Genomic DNA, 18,147 nt, shown 5'->3' with positions numbered 1-18,147 from the left:
ATTCTTTTATGTTAACTGACCATGTAAATTTCCTTATTTGTGAATTTCCTATTCAATTATTTGCCCATTTTCTATTGAATTTTACCTATTTTTCATTGATTTATAGGAGTTCTTCAGATGTTTTGTTGGCCATTATGTGTCGCAACTATCTTTTTACACTCTGAGGCTTGTGTTTGCATTCTTTACTACTTTTAACAAGAAGCTACATGCTAATCAGACTTATTCATTGTTCTTTAGAACTTGTGGTGTCTTATTTTAAAAGTTTGTTCCTACTTCAATATTTTGAAGATATTTTTTGTATTATCTTCTTGCAGTATTGTATTATTGCCTTTCATATTTTGATCTTTAAGAAACCTATAACCAATTTGAGACACCAAAGTTTTTTTTCCCTAGAAAAATACTACTGTTTCAGAACAGTTTATTGAAAAGCAGTCCTTTCTCCATTATAGTGCAGTACATAAGTCAAGGCTCCACATAATAAGAAGTTATATTATCTTAATAACTAAAGCTATCTTTTGACATCTGGTAGGGTAAGTCTTATTACATTGTTCTTAAGGATGCCTTGGTTATTCTTGGCCCTTTGCAATTTCATATAAATTTTAAAATAAGCTTGTCAATTTTAAAAATTAAAACATTTAGAAATTAGATGAAGACTACATTGAAACTACAGACCATTTGGAAACAAGATATTTACAATATTAAATCTTCTAATCCTTGACTGTGGAGTGCCACTTCATTTAAGACTTATTTAGTGACTTTAAGTAGAAAGTTTACAATTTCCTCCAGATAATTTTTAACATCTTTTTCTAAATTGGTTTCTAAGTATTTAATATCTGTTGATAAAATACTTATAAATTTTAATGCTGGTTTTTGCTGCTACACAGGAATTCAATTGATAGCAATTTTCGCATCCAACAAATTTCTCTTATTCATCTGAATTTGTGGAAATTTGTGGAATCTTCTAGATTTTCTACATATACAATTATATTATCTGAGACTATCAGTTTTGAATCCAGAAGAAGAAATCACAAATATCCTTTTTCCCAGTCTTGAAGCTTTCAATGATTCACCATGTTTGCTGCTGCTGTTCAGTATAAACCCTTTCATTGATAAGTGCCCTTTATACCTGGTTTGTTAAAAGCAATTTTATCATGAATGGATAGTGAATGTTTAGCAAATGCTTTTTCTCCATTTGAGATGATAATTAAATCTCCTTTATGTGGTTGATCATAGTAATTGGTTTTTTTAATGTAAAAACAACTTTAGATTCCTGGCATAAACCCAACTAGTTCCTAATGAATTATCCTTTGCCGAATTTGTCTTGCTAATACTTAGTTTAGAATTTTGAATCTATGTTCCTAAGTGAAATTGGCCAGTAATTTTCCTTTCTCATACTTCATTTGCTTTCAGGTATTTGCTGGGCTCATATAGTTAAGAAGTATCACTCTTTTTCTGAAAAAGCTTAAGTTTGGAATTAGTTTTTGAATACTTTTTAGTGCTCACCAAGTAAGTTGTTTAGGATGGAATTTTCTTTCTGGGAATATTTTAAATTATGATTCAACTATTTTGATAGCTATAGAACTATTTTGTATATTTTGGTAAGCTATGTTCCTATTAAAATTCAATTTTTTCTACATTACAAATTTACTGGTTTTAAGTTATTCATAATAATATATTTAACATCATAACAGAAATATTTATGTCCTCTTCATTCTTGATACAGGATACGTGTGCCTGCTTTTTTTCTTAACTTTGCCAGAAGTTTATCACTGTTATGAATCTTTTGCAAAAAAAAAAACCTTAAAAAGAAATTTCTGCTCTAATCTTTATTTCCATTTCCTCTTTTTGTTGTTTTTGAGTCTCACTCTGTCGCCTAGGCTGGAGTGCAGTGGTGCGATCTCAGCTCACTGCAACTTCCACCTCCCGGGTTCAGCAATCCTCATGCCTCAGCCTCCCGAGTAATAGGGACTACAGGTGCATACCATCACGCCTGGCTAATTTTTGTATTTTTAGTAGAGATGGGGTTTCACCATATTGGTCAGGCTGGTCTTGAGCTCCTGACCTCGTGATCCACCCACCTCAACCTCCCTAAGTGCTGGGATTACAGGCGTGAGCCACTGCACCTGGCTGGCTTCTATTTTCTTTCAGCTTATTTTGCGTTTTCTATAATAACTTAAGATATATGCATCTTTCCTTAATACATCTTTCTTTCTGCTAAACGCATTTAAATCTATCAATTTCTTCCAAGTTCTATTTTAGCTGCAATGCATACATTTTAAGTATTTTCACCACTGTCCAGTTCCACTTTCTAGTTTAGCTAAGCATTTATTTGACTCATGGGTTACCTTGAATTGTCTTAACATCCTGAAATATAGGGTTGCTTAATCACTTACTTACCAGGTAATGCCAATTTTTTTTTGTTATTGTACTTTGGGCTCTGGGGTACATGTGCACATCCTGCATAATGCAGGATTATTCCATAGGTACATACAGGCTGTGGTGGTTTGCTGTCTCCATCTCCATCATCCCCCCATCCCCCACCCCGTTGCCTACATCAGGCATTTCTCCTGGTGTCATCCCTCCCCATCCTCCCTGCTCCCTGCTGGCCCTCCCCTACTCTCCCCTCCACCCTCCCTACCTAGCCCAGTGAGTGTTGTTCCCTTCCCTGTGCCCACGTGTTCTCATTGTTCGTCACCTGCCTAGAAGTGAAAACGTGGTGTTTGGTTTTCTATTCTTGTCAGTTTGCTGAGAATAATGGTTTCTAGATTTATCCATGTCTCTATAAGAGTCTCACTCTGTCACCCAGGCTGGGATTACATGCTTGAGCCACTGCACCAGGGTGGTAATGCCAATTTTGAATTATCTTCCCAGTGAAGTGAACTTTTCATTATGACTCTTTTCCCTAGCAATTTCTTTTTTCCAATACTAATGTATACACATCAGCTTCCTTTTGGTTTGTATAACTTTACCCATCACCTTACTTTCCAGTTGCTTGTATTTTATGGTTTAGGTGTTTTTATAACGGTATATAATTGGTTTCATTTTTTTAATCAGTTAATCTGCCTTTAACTTTGTCAAATATATAGTTTGCAAATACTTTCTCCCATTCTCTAGGCTTCCTGTTTATTCGGGGCAGTTCTTTAGTTGGAATTATATCCCATTTGTAAATTTTTGCTTTTGTTGCAATTGTTCTTGGTGTCTTCCTCACGAAATATTTGTCTGTGCCTATGTTGTGAATAATACTGACTAGGTTGTCTTCCAGGCCTTTTATAGTTTTGGGTTTTACATTTAAGTCTTTAATCCATCTTGAGTTGATTTTTGTATATGTTATAAGGAAGGAATCCAGTTTCAATCTTCTGCATGTGGCTAGTTATCTGAGCACCATTTATTAATAGGGAGTCCTTTCTCCATTGCTTGCTACTGTCACCTTTGTGGGAGATCAGATGGTTGTAACTGTGTAGCTTAATTCCAGGCTCTCTATTCTGTTCTCCTGGTCTATGTGTCTGTTTTTGTACCAGTACCATGCTGTTTTGCTTACTGCAGCCCTGTAATATGGTTTGAAGTCAGGTAGTGTGATTCCTCCAGCTTTGTTCTTTTTGCATAGGAGTGCCTTGGCTATTTGGGCTTTTTGGTTCTGTATTAATTTAAAAATAATTTTCTAGTTCTGTGAAGAATGTCATGTTAGCTTAATAGGAACAGCATTGAATCTATAAACTGCTTTGGGTTGACAAAAGGTCATTTTAATAAAATTGGAGCTACATTGAGATACCATCTCAAGCCAGTTAGAATGGCGATCATTAAAAAATCTAGAGACAACAGATGCTGGAGAGGATGTGGAGAAATAGGAACACTTTTACACTGTTGGTGGGAGTGTAAATTAGTTCAACCATTGTGGAAGACAGTGTGGCGATTCCTTAAGAACCTAGATATAGAAATTCCATTTGACCCAGCAATCCCATTACTGGGTATATATCCAAAGGATTATAAATCGTTCTACTATAAGGACACGTGCACATGAATGTTCATTGCAGCACTATTTACAATAGCAAAGACCTGGAACCAACCCAAATGCCCATCGATGATAGACTGGACAGGGAAAATGTGGCACATATACGCCATGGAATATTATGCAGCCATCAAAAACGATGAGTTCGTGTCCTTTTTAGAGACATGGATGAATCTAGAAACCATCATTCTCAGCAAACTTAAACAAGAGCAGAAAATCAAACACCGCATGTTCTCATTAATAGGTGCCTGTTGAACAATGGGAACACATGGACACAGGGAGGGGAGCACTACACACTGGGGTCTGTTGGGGGGAAATGGGGGAGGGACAGTGGGGGGTGGGGAGTTGGGGAGAGATAGTATGGAGAGAAATGCCAGACATAGGTGAAGGGGAGGAAGGCAGCAAACCACACTACCATGTGTGTACCTATGCAATCATCTTGAATGTTCTTCAAATGTACCCCAAAACCTAAAATGCAATTTAAAAAAAGATTCCTGAAAAAGAAAAAATAAATAAAAAAATAAAATTGTTTCTTCCTATCCATAAGCACGGAATGTTTTTCCATTTGTTTGTGTCATCTCCGATTTCTTTGAGCAGTGTTTTGCAGGTCTCCATGTAGAGATCTTTCACCTCCCTGGTTAACTGTATTCCTGGAATTTTATTCTTTTTGTGGAAATTCTGAATGGGATTGCATTCCTGATTTCACTTTTGGCTTACTATAGTTGGTATATAGGAATGCTACTGACTTTTGTATGTTGATTATATGTCCTAAGATTTTTCTGAAGTTACTTCAGCTTAAGAAGCTTTCGGGCTGAGATTATGGGGTTTTCTAGATATAGAATCACATCATCTGCAAACAGAAATAGACTTCCTCTGTTCCTATGCAGATGCCCTTTCTTTCTCTTGCCTGGTTGCTCTGGCCAGGACTCCCAATACCATGTTGAACAGGAGTAGAGACAGGGTATGCTTTTGTCCATTCAGTATAATATTGGCTGTAGGCTTGTCATAGATGGCTCTTTTAATTTTGAGGTATGTTCCTTCAATATCTAGTTTACTGAGAGTTTTTAACATGAAGAGGTGAATTTTATTGAAAGCCTTTTCAAATCACTTCCTTTTGTGAGAATCTGCAGGTGGCAGCCTTGCTCGTATTTTGTTGTCTGACAGTATCTTTATTCTACCCTCAGTCCTGAAATACACTTGCTAGGTACAGAATTTTAAAATGGAATTTTTCTTTCAACACATTAGAGATAGTCATTCAGCTGAAGAATTAGTTGTGAGAGAGATCACTGTGCACTGCTTACCACTTTAACCCACTGCATCCTGCACTGCAATCTCTACTACTACTTCAAAGAGTCTGGTGAGACAGAATATTCACACACACACACACATTTCAAGAAGTCAACTTATTATAGGTAGGCAGTAAGAAAAACAGTAGCCCAGGATTCATGACAAGCAAGTCTCTGAAGGCTGAGGAAACCAGCAGAGGGCAGATTTGGATTCATCTGTGCATACTCCACTTGCACTGTCGCTGAGAGCCCCTGGGGAAAGCAGTACCCATTGGAGGGGTGACATGGTCTGTTGGGTTAAAGTGGTGAAGGGCATCCTGTTCCAGGAGGGACAGGAACAGAGCCTGGGCTATTCTGAACAATTCTTTATCTTTGGATGTTATATTCCTGGCACATTTTTACAAGAACTACAAGTAAGAAAGTGGAGAAGAGCTGGGTCACCAAAGCCATCTAAGGACTTGTACTGTACTAGCTGAGGTTTCTCAGTTACTTTTGTTTTGGCTACTTTTAGAAGTTTTTGGCATTCTGTTGTTTCACTACGTATGTCTAAGAGTGACGATTTTATATCTATCCTGCTTAGGATAAATCTGTAATGTATTTCATTGATTTGAAAAAAAATCTCAGGAATTATAGCTTCAAATATTACTTCTATCTATCTGAAACTATTAGACATACATTAGACTCTTGTGTTTTAACTGACTCATTTTCAACCTTGCTTTTTATGCTGAATTCTAGATAATTTCTTTTGGTTCTATCTTGCAGTCATGAATTCTCATCATTTCAAGTCCATTGAGGTTTATTTTTAAATTTTAGCTATTCTATTTTCCACTTCTAGAAGTTCTATTTGGTTCTTTTTCAAATATGCCACATTAGTTTTTATAATGCCTTGTTTCTTGCAGATATTTGCAAGCAACTTTTAATTTTAAAGACATAAACATGTTTTGTATTATACATGTGTTAATTCCAGTATCTGAGTTTTCTGGTGGTCTATCTCTGCTGCCTCTTAGCCATAGTGCTAGTTTTCCATGTGGAATGAGTTTGTTTACTGAAGCTTAAGGATTCACTTTCCTTGGAAAATTATTTGTGACCCGAGTATCCTCCAAAACTTGTTTACATCTGTCAGACACTCATTCTGGGGCCATATATCAAATTTAAAGCTCAAGTTTTGTTTTAGCACACAGATGACTTAAATCCAGGATGGCCTGCAATTCTGCACAAGTACTGAAGCAGGTTTCTTCTGGCTCACTCTTACCCTGAGGGTACAGTCCTTAGGGTCTTGTCTTTCTGGAAAAAGTGTTTCTTATGACTCTCTAACTCACATGGGTTCTGTGCTTTGTGTTCTGCCCACTGTGTCCCAAAGGGCCATCAAAACCAAAGTTAAAATTCCTCTTAGGGTAAAAGAGGCTTTATCCAGTTTCACTTAGCAATATTGGCCTTATAATTAATCTCTTATGATATTGCCAGCTCCTAGAAAGTTCTCAAAAATGCTTTTTCTACTCTACCTAAAAGTTTTCATCTTCAGCAGGAGAACTGCTATATTGTCTGCCATATGGAAATCTAACATTTTATTAAAAACCTCATATATTTCATAGCATCATTTTCTCATTTATCAATGTCAGGAAATGTTCTATGTCATTAAAAATTCTTCAGAAACCTACATTTAAACTACTTCATTATACATGTCATCACAATTCACTTAACCTTTTAGGTATTTGGGAGAGTTCTGCTATTCCCAAATTTTCACTAAGATAATCATTTTTAGTAACATGATTATGTGAAAAACTGTCCACATTCATGAGTATCTTTTCCTTAGGATAGAATCTTAGAAATAAAATTTACAGGTTCAAAAAGTACAACTGTTCTTAAAATTCTTAATACATATATTTCCAATTTATTTTCAATAAGCTGTATCAGATTCCTCTCAACCACCAAGACCAATGGTAAGAAGCAAATTGCGCCATGTATCACTACCATTAAGTACACTCCAAGCACCCATCTCCACTCCAAATGTTAAGCAAGGAAATATGATCAGATTTGCATATCAGTAAGATGACATCTACAGCCAAATGGCTACAAACAACATACTAAAAAATGGGCTGGAGACAAGAAAGCCACATATAGATTGCTACAAAAAAAAAAAAAAAAAAAAAATTCTAAGTCTAAAGTATCAGACTGATAGTTGGAAAAGTGATTTTGAGACAGTAAAGCAGTAGCATATCAGCTCTAACTACATAATAAACCATCACAGAATGTACTGATTTAAAAGAACTACCATTAATTTAGCTTGTAACTGGCAATTTGGACTCGGATTAGCTGTCATGGCTGAGCTCACTCATGTAAATGTGGTTGGCTGAGAGCCGGCTGGTCTAGGATGGTCTACCTCTGCTCCACATGATCTGATCCTCTGGTAGGCCAGCCCTAGTTTGCTCACATGGCAGTTGGACAGATGTCCAATAGTGCTGACAGAAGTATGCAAGGCTCTGAGGCCTGGAACCTAAGTTTGCATAATATTACCTCATTCTTTTGAACAAATCAAGTCAAAAGGCCAACAGATTTGAATAACTGAAAAACAGATAAACAGGAGACATTGCAAAGTTACCTTGCAAAAGATACAGGTACAAGGAGTGGTAGAGAACTATGAGCATTTTGTGATCCACCATATAGTGTTGTCACAATTGCTGAATAATGAGGAAGAGGCCTCTAGGGAAATGGTGAAGTCAAAGCAAAATTACAAAATTCTGAACTGGTAAACTGTGTATATGTTAATATTATTCATTCACTGAAAAGGGAAGATAAGTATATTTGATTTTTAAAATGAGTGGGAAATGTAAATTTCAAACACAGAAAAGAAGTTCAGAAATGAGGTTGAGGCTCCATCGAAAACTACAAGAAGTGATAAAATCAGTGAAATTGCAAGACACAAAATCAACTTATAAAAATCAGTAACATCTCTATATGCCAAAAATGAACAATCTGAAAATTAAANTAAAAAAAAAAAAAAATACAATAGCTACAAATAAAATATCTAGGAATTAATCCTTTAAAGAAGTAAATAATCTCTACAATGAAAACTATAATCTCTACAATGAAAACTGTAAAACACTGAAAAAAATTGAACAGGACACAAAATATGAAAAGATATTCCACGTTCATGGATTGGAAGACTTAATATTGTTAAAATGTCCATATTCTCCAAATCATTCTCCGATTCAATGCAATACATATCAATGACATTCTTCACAGAAACAGGGAAAATTCTAAATATGGAACCACAAAAAACCCAGAATAGCAGTAGCTATCATGAGCATCAAGAAGAAAACTGGAGAAATCACATTACTTGACTTCACATTATACTACAGAGCTACAGTAACCAAAACAGCATGGTACTGGCATAAAAACAGACACACAGAACAATGGAAGGAGAATTCAGTAATAAACTCACACATCTACTGGCCGGGCAAAGTGGCTCACACCTATAATCCCACCATTTTGGGAGGCCTAGGCAGGCAGATCACTTGAAGCCAGAACTTCAAGACCAGCCTGATCAACATGGTAAAACCCCATCTCTACCAAAAATGCAAAAACTAGCCAGGCATGGTGACACATACCTGAAGTACCAGCTACTCAGGAGGCTGAAACATGAGAATCACTTGAACCCAGTTAGTGGAGGTTGTAGTGAGCTGAGATCATGCCACTGTATTCCACCCTGGGTGACAACGAGACTCTTTTTACTTTTTTTCTTTTTTCTTTTTTTAAGGAAAAAAAAGAAAGAAATCCACACATCTACAGTGTTGACCAATATTCCAGAAACATATAGGAGAAAAGAAAACATACACTGGAGAAAAGACAGTCTTTTCAATAAATGGTAGTGGGGAAAACTGGATATCCATATGCAGAAGAAAGAAACTTGACACCTATTTCTTACCACATACAAAAATCAAAATGGAGTAAACACTTAAATCTAACACCAAATTATGAAACTACTGTAAGAAAACACTAAGGAAAATATCCAGGGCATTGGTCTGGACAGAAATTTCTTGAGTAATACCCCTCAAGCAAAGGCAACCAAAGCAAAAGTGAACAAATGGAATATTACATTAAAAAGCTTCTGCACAGCAAAGGAAATAATCAACAAAGTGAAGAGACAATCCACGCAATGGGAGAAAATACTTGCAAACTACTCATCTGACAAGTGATTCACAACCAGGATGTATAAAGAGTTCAAACAACTTTATAGGAAAAAATCTAATAGTCAGATTTAAAAATGGGGAAATGATCTGGTAGACATTTCTCAAAAGAAGACATATAAATGGCAAATAGGCATATAAAAAGGTACTCAAAAATCACTGATCATTAGAGAACTGCAAATCAAAACTACAATGAGATATCATAACACCCCAGTTAAAACAGCTTTTATCCAAAAGACAGGCAATAACAAATGCTGGTGAGAATGTGGAGAAAAGGGAACCCTTGTACAGTTTGGGTGGGTATGTAAATTAGTACAACCACTATGAAGAACAGTTTGGAGGTTCTTCAAAAAACTAAAAATAAAGCTAGCATACGATCCAGCAATCCCATTGCTGGATACAGACCAAAAATAAGAAAAGTGAGTCTACTAAAGAGGTATCTGCACTCTCAAGTTTGTTGCACTCTTCACAATAGCCAAGTTATGGAATCAGCCTAAGTATCCATCAACAGATGAATGGATAAAGAGAATGTGGTATACTACAGAGTACCATACAACTATAAAGAATGAGATCCTATCATTTGCAACAACATGGATGGAACTGGAGGTCACTAGGTTAAGTGAAATAAGGAATGAATAATACCTAGTATTTGATAGCACAAGGTGACTATAGTCAAAATAATTCTACATTTTATAATAAGAGTATAACTGGATTGCTTATAACACAAAAGATGAATGTTTGAGGGGATGGACAGCCCATTTTCTATTATGTGATTATTACACATTGCATGCCTATCTTAAAATATCTTATGTACCTCATAAAGATATACATCTATGTACCCACAAAAATTAAAAATTTTTAAATGAGATTTAGGTTGGTGTTAGTGATTTAAGGGTACAGCTAATATTTGAAGCAATAGATGTGTACTGTGAGTCCTGAAAATGAAAACCCAGAGAACATATTTTTTAAAGTGGGGGTGGGGAGGAGAAAATTTATAATCTAAAGGAAAATGAGGCAGTATAAAAAGCAGAATTGGTTTAAAAGCAGAAGAGAGTAATACTACCAAATCTTCAACATACCAATCTTACAGTGATTAATACCCCACTGATTTTGGCAAGCGAGTGGTTAGGCTGACTACAGCAGCAGATGAAGTAAAAGAAAAAGAAGACATGGAAAGTACTGCTCAGTGGCTAGCTGAAGTGAAGGATCACAGAAACGAGGCAGTCTGCAATGGAAATAAAAGCACTAGTAGAATGGCACTATAGGCAGTAAGTTTACAGATCAGTTTGCTGTTAAAGACCACTTCCTATTTCAGCAGTTCCCAAACTTTTACACACTTGGTGTCCCAGTATTTGCACAGTACATCTAGGCAAAAACAACAAAGAAAACTTAGTTTTGTTTATTAAGTAGTCCAAACAACTAATTTATGCCGTAACACTTTAGCACCTGTTGGACATGGCACAACTTACACTGTAATCATACTGACCAACACTACCTACATTTTCTGTTACTCAGTAATCTTCTGTGATGTTTGCCTTTTTATTACAGCAACCACTAAAAGCTCAGCTTCATAAAGATCTGTCATTTAAAAAAATGTGGCAATATAACTGTGAAACTGAAAAATCTTGCACTAGCAATCTGTGTGGTATCTAGCAAACACAAACGTGGCTGTGATTTCCTCAAAGTTAAAATATCCTGCAGTACCCCTGAGTTCTCTGTGGTGCCCAGGGAATCTCCGTTTATAATTTGGGGACCATAGCCGTAGTCCCTTTCCTTGCTTTTTTTTCTCAATAGAACTTACCACCCTACCTATTTCATTTCTCTCCTTTAGAATATGAGTTCCATGGGGGTAGTAGACTTTTTGTTTTTGGTAAATGCTATATCCCCTCCCTGGTACCTAGAATGATATCTGGCAAATACAGGTTTTTAATAAGTATCTGTTGAATGAATTGTGCCGTGGGAGTAAGAAACTGATTCTACTGTTAAGAGACAGTGGCAAAAGCATAGGATATTGAAACAGTCTGAACACAGTCAAGGTTTAAGTGTAGCCATGGCATGAGTGGCTGGATGAATGAAAGTGAATAATAACACATAACTCTCAGGCTACTGGGTAAGTAAACAACATAAATACTAAGACACAATAATAGCAAGATTTGAGGTAAGTCAAGTGCCAGTGAACAGGAGGGAAGTATACGCAAAAAGAAAAAAGCCACAAAGGAAAAAGTTCTTAAGCAAAGGTGGCATACTGATGGGCTGAAAGGGACAACAGGATGGGTCTCATAAAGTGGGAGTTGTGGCTCACTTTACAAGAGTACAGAGAAGGAGTGTCTTCATAAGTATTAGGTTTCTCTTGGGCAAGATGAAAAAGATAATGCTGTAAAGAGTTTGCAGATGTATTTGTTCATGATGAAAGAAGGCTCCTGAACGTACAACTAGATTTTAAACTTCTTGAGGGCAGGAGCTTTATCTTATCCATTGCTGTATCCTGTTGCAGACAGATTAACTATTGATTATCTTTCTCAATGAAAAAGACCAACAGATCAATGGACAGACTGACTCAAAAAAAGGAAGAATGGACTTAAGGGGGCCCTACCAGCTATATACAGAGAAAACATAAATCAGTTTCTAAAGAGATGATATAAATTGCAAGTGCATCTAAAAAATAATCATTTCAGAATCTTGGAGTAGGCCTCCAAAACTGTCTTAATCTGTTTGGGATGCAATTAACAAATCACCATAGACTGAGTGGCTTATAAATAGCAATCTGTTTCTCCTAGTTTTGGAGGCTGCAAAGTTCAAGATCAGGGCACCAGCAGATTCAGTGTCTGATGAAGGGCCACTTTCTGCTTCATCTTCTCACTGTATCCTCATATGGTAGAAGGGGCAAGAGGTCTCTCTGGAGCTTCTTTTATAAGGTTACTAATCCCATATGACAATCACCTCCTAAAGGCTCTACCGCCTAATACTATCACACTGGGAATCAGCTTTCAATAACTAAAGATATAAGTCATTTAGCATATTTTTTTAAATTCATATTTTATGTTTTAGAGGGAGTTACCATTTTTTACATTTAAAAAGTTAAAGTTTCTTAAGTTGATTTGTAATGACCTCAACTATTAGGTAATAAATAAAAGTTTCAAGGTAGCTATACATTATGTCAGGGGTTATTACTAACAAACACTGTAGGAAATATATTATACTTTGTATAGTCTATTATACAAATGATTGACAGTAAGTGAATTTTGAAGTTTCTCCCTAACCTTTTATTGTGAATGAACAGTGATGCAGGGAGAAGAGATGTTCAGAACAAAACTCATGTATCTATTAGTAAAGTAGAAGTGATGAAATGTTCAGAATGACAATGTATTTAAAAAATAACCTTGCTGGAATTCTACATCTATCATTATCACAACATACTTCTTTGATGAAGCTAAAGAAAAGCCAAAAGGCTAATATTCTTGGATGAGAATGGCATTTTAAAATTTTTTCGGCAAAATTCTAGAAACTTGTCCATTTTGATCCATTCTTTCCTGTTTAGTTGTAAAATCGAATTTCATACATCAAGTGCTATTATTCCAATGAAGTTTTTTCAATTGTCACTAGTGATCCTGATCCACATATTACATTCATAATATTCAAAAATGATATTTCATTAGTAACAGGCATTTTCAAAGCTTAAATAATATATTTCAAAAACCAATGATAATTAAAGTAAGGGTTCTAAATTTTTGCATGTCTTGTTAAGCTTTGTTGTATAGACTACAATTTTGGTTCCGCTGACTCAGAAACACTAAATTGCCAATTGGGTTTCGTGGTTTCTTGCATCAGCTCCTGCAACTGTCCAATTTGTTCATCACGAAAGTCACTAAGTTTTTCTTCTGGGAGGAAGATGCCAAAACATGCTTTTCCAGTTGAATTTTGCCAGTTTTCATTAGCTTGTTGCGATAACACTGTTGCATACACCTAAAAAGAGAAATAATGAAGGTTATAGACGTAAAGTTTAACTAGTATTTAACATTAGAAGACTTGAATTCTAATTCCAAGTCACCTATTTTTCCTCATCACTAAATGCAGAAGCATTTGGTTAGGAAGATACAAATATAGTTGTGAAGATACAATTCATTGATAATTCTATGTGTACCTATTTTTTAGCACTTTAAGAATTTCAATCAATGTTTAGCAAAATTTTTAACCTGGAAATAAGTAGGACATGGTGAATTCATGGATGGGCTTCAGGAGCATGCATAAACCACTTCAAAACATGTACAAAATTGTATTTACACAAGTATGGATGTCGTTTCTAGGGCCATAGCTTTCAACAGATTCTCAAACAGGAACCATGGGTCTTTTTTCCCCCAACTTTTATTAAACCTTCATATGTATTCCCTAGATACAAGGGGTACATGTGTAGGTTTGTTACATGGGAATAATTACATGATGCTCAAGTTTTGGGTACTGATCCTGTCACCCAGGGAGTAAGCATGGTAGTTTTCAACCCATACCTCCCTCCAGTAGTCCATGCTGTCAATTGTTCCCTATTTACATCCATGTGTGCTCAATGTTTAGCTCCCCCTTAACATTTTCTCTGTTCCTGTGTTAATTTGCTTAGAATTATGGCATCCATGCTGCTGTAAAAGGACACGATTTCATCCTTTTTATGGTTGCATAGTATTCCACAGTGACATGCAATACATCTTCAAGTGAGTCTAAGTTTATTCCTATGTCTTCAATTACAATTTTAATTTAAAATACACTGGAGAAAAACTTAAACCTTTAAGCTTTCAATATGTAGCAACCATCTGTGTCAAGGAAAACTATTTGTCATGTTCTAGTTTTGCTCTTATTAAGTACATTCAGCCTAATATTTCAACTACCCCCATCTGTACAAGTGCCACTGTTTTAAAACAGACTCTCACCCTACAATTAATATTTTAACAGACGAAGTACCAATGTATTTTAGTTCATAAAGTTAAAGTGAACGAACTGGCTAACTATGGATAATGCTGCTACTCAATCTGGCTTGAGATATCTAAATTGCTTGTAATTGCTGGAATGGGAACGTTGCCAGAACAACTTTAATTCCAAACATTCCAAACCTTAACTTATGGAGAAAATATTTTCTCCATGATTTACAGAAATCCGCTTATAAAAACACTTCCAGCTTTCTAAGTTCCACTTCTAAGTATATGCTTCAGAGCAGGGTTTTTCAACCTTGGCACTATTTTTTGGCAGTGGGGAGGGTTGGTGGGAGTCTGCTCTTGAATTGTAGATGTTTAGGAGCAACACCCTCTCCCAGTCTTGATAATCTAAAATGTCTCCACACACTGCCAAAGGTTTCCTGATGGGCAAAAATCACCCTGGTTGAGAACTACCAAACATCTGAACAAATATCATCCATAAGATGTTCATTGTTAACAATTGTACTTTAATAGGAGAAAAGCCAAATACACTAAAACTTACTCAGATAATAAAGAAGTGACAACAAATAAGCTAAAAGTCTATGTATCAACATGGATGAATCTCCAAAAAAAGTTACTCATTTGCAAAAATGGAAATAAAGAAATAGGAAAAACAATCTTGAACAAGAACAAAACTAGAGGACTCACAACTCCCAATTTCAAAACTTGAAAGCTACCTTAAAACAGTATGGTACTGGCATTAGTATAGATACGTAACACCAATAGAATAGACAGTCTAGAAGTAAATCCTTACATATATAGCCAATAGATTTTTTACAAAGATGTCAAATCCGTTGAATGGAGGAAAGAATAGTCTGATCAACAAATGGTGCTGGGGGGCAAACTGAATTTCCACATACAAAAATGAACTTGAATATAGTAATAGCTAAAATCATGAAAATCCTAGAAGAAAACATAGGTAAATCTTTATGACTATGTCCTTTGATTTGGCAATAGGTTCTTAGATATGACACTAAAAGCCCAAGCAGCAACAACAAAAATTGATAAATTGGACACCATCAAAATTTAAAACTTCTGTGCATCAAAGGACACTTAATAGTGAAAAGATAAACTACAGAATGAGAAAAAATTTGCAAATCCTATCTGATAAGGGTTTACTATCCAGAATATATAAAGAACCACAACAAAAAGACACCCAATTTAAAAATGGGTGAAGTACATGAATAGACATTTCTCCAAAGAAGATATACAGATGGCCAAGTACATGAAAAGGTGCTCAAAATCATTTATCGTTAAAAAAAGTAAATGAAAACCATAATGATATGCCACTTCACACCAAGATGTCTACTATAATAATTTTTTAAACCCCAGAAAATAACAGGTGTTGGCAAGGCTATGAATAATGGGAATATAAAATGGTATAGGCACTGCACAAAAGTTGGCAGTTCCTCAAAGTTAAAACAGAATTACCGTTATGATTAAATGCACCATAGGTATATACCAAAATAGACAATACTTGGAAAATAACCTTAGATGTCCAGAAGCAAGCAGATAAAATGTGGTACAGACATACAATGGAATATTTATCACCCTTAAAATGGAATGAAGTTCTGATGCATATGACATGGATAAACCTTGAAAACATTATGCTAAGTGAAGAAGCCAAACATAAAAAGACAAATATTGTATTATCCCACTTATATATGTAGAATAGAGAGTACTAAGGGCTGGGAGGAGGTGGGAAAGGCTGTTATTGCTTAATGGCCACAGAATTTCTGCTTGGGTGAGGAAAAAATCTGGAATAATGTCTCTACAAAGTATCATTTACAGTGTCCAGGAAAAATATTCAAAATTATTACAAACATAGCCAAGAGAAAAGGCAATCAATGGAGACCAGTGCGTGAGATTATTCAGACATTAGAATTAACAGAAAAAGATTTTATAGCAGCTACTATAAATGTTACGTAAAGGAAAATAAAGTCCTCATAAATGGGCAGAAAAATTTCAGCAGAGAATGAAGAACTGTAAGAACCAAATAATCTCTAGAACTCAAAAATGCAGTATCTGGAATTTTTAAAATGTCACTTAGTAGACTGGAGATGAGGGAAGATACATTAACCTGAAAATATAGCAATAGAAATTATCCAATTTTAAAGACAAAAAAACTATTTAAAAATGAATAAAATATCACTGATCTGTGACACAATGCCAAAAGATTTACTATACGTTTAAGTGGAATCCACATAAGTGCCTTAGCAGAAAAACAAACAAATTCAAGAAGCTTAGCAAGTTCTAAGCAAAATACAAAATAATACTATACCTAAGCATATAAATTGTTGAAAAATAAAGCAAAAATCTTTTTTAAAAGTTTAAAAAAAATATTTACAAATATGTGCAAATATACAAAACATAAAAACAAGCATGGAAGCAACCAACCTCAGGATCCTGATTACCTCTGAGGAGTAAGAAGGGGGAATGGAATTTTAGCTGTACCTTTATTTACTTTCAAAAAGAGTGATCTCAAGTAAATACTGCAAAATATCAGTATTTGTTAAATCTGAGTAGTAAATACATAACTTTTCCATCATTGAAAAATTTTATAACTTTATGGCAATGATGCTTCTTATGGAAACTAGAAATATATTTCACGTGTGAGGAATGATCAGTGAATAAACATCTTGGATAGGAAGACTGTCATGAAAAGGAAGAAAAAAAAAAAAAAAAAACCCTTTCCCCCTGCAACACCACCCATTACCTACTACTCTTTGACTCCATGTACTTGCAACAGCATTCCTTTCCTGACAAGACGCAAGAATGACCAAGATAAAAATAACTTCAGGACACAATTTGGAAGTGTCCAGATACAGAAGCAGCAGCAATAAAATGTGACTTTATGACTAGGTCACCCTGGAAGCTATCTACCTGGAGGGAGGAGACTCAGAACAGAAAAATACTACACTACACATTAACAGCATCCTTTGGTTTCAAACTGTTATCATGCTGGCTTCTAAGAATAAAGCTATCCCGAAAGTTAGAAGACTCTTATGATTGCTCTCTTCAACCAAAGAGAATGTGCAGTGCTTCCTCAGGATAAGTTAAGCAGCTGCTTCAAGCAGCAGAAAGCAATTGAAGAGAGACACTTTGAGTACAGTGAGAACAGGTGCAGCGGGCTGAATGATGTCCCCAAAAGATGTCAAGTCCTAATCTCGCACTGTTACTTATATTATAGGTTTTGCAGGTGTGATTAAATTAAGGATTTTGAGAGGAGATTATCCTGATCAGTCAGAAAATACGTTCACAAGTATTCTTAGAGGGGATAAGAGAAATTAGGCATACGGAGGAGAACGTGATATGAAGACAAAATCATTTTGGAGTGATGTGGCCCTAAGTCAAGGGAATCCTTCATACACCAGAAGCTGAAAGATGTGAATTTCTTCCCTAGAGTCTCTCACTCTTTAATTAGGCCTCTCTAGAATATGCTACCATTGTTTTAAGCCAAACTGTGGTAATTTATTACAGCACACAGAGGAAATTAATACAGCAGTGAACTACAGAAACACAGTTTTAAAGTCTCCTAGTAGAAAAAAACTAACCTTCATGCTATGCTATTTCCCACCAGTTTTTGAAAAGGCAGAGAAGCTGTAGTACCAGTTTATCAGTGATAGAACAATCAGAAAAATATTTTCAGGCTAGCTGTGCCTTCACTGTACTTTCTAATGCTCTACCATATATTAAACTTGTTTACAGTC

At 35.5% G+C, this 18,147-nt stretch overlaps 1 protein-coding gene across 1 annotated transcript in view; it reads right to left on the bottom strand.

Annotated features, from left to right (window-relative positions):
* Positions 1–12,673: 12,673 nt before the first annotated feature.
* The window catches only part of SDHAF3 (succinate dehydrogenase complex assembly factor 3), a 56,343-nt gene continuing 50,869 nt past the window's right edge, over positions 12,674–18,147 (bottom strand). The window contains exon 2 of the mRNA XM_017525175.2: positions 12,674–13,442. Within this exon, the coding sequence (XP_017380664.1) occupies positions 13,239–13,442 (204 nt within the window). The 3' untranslated portion in view covers positions 12,674–13,238. The remainder of the gene's footprint in view (positions 13,443–18,147) is intronic.

The sequence above is a fragment of the Cebus imitator genome, unplaced genomic scaffold, assembly GCF_001604975.1.
Source record: "Cebus imitator isolate Cc_AM_T3 unplaced genomic scaffold, Cebus_imitator-1.0 Scaffold37, whole genome shotgun sequence".
NCBI classification, from domain to species: Eukaryota; Metazoa; Chordata; class Mammalia; order Primates; family Cebidae; genus Cebus; species Cebus imitator.
Note: the sequence above shows the minus strand (reverse complement) of the source record. Positions and strands in the feature narration are given on the sequence as shown.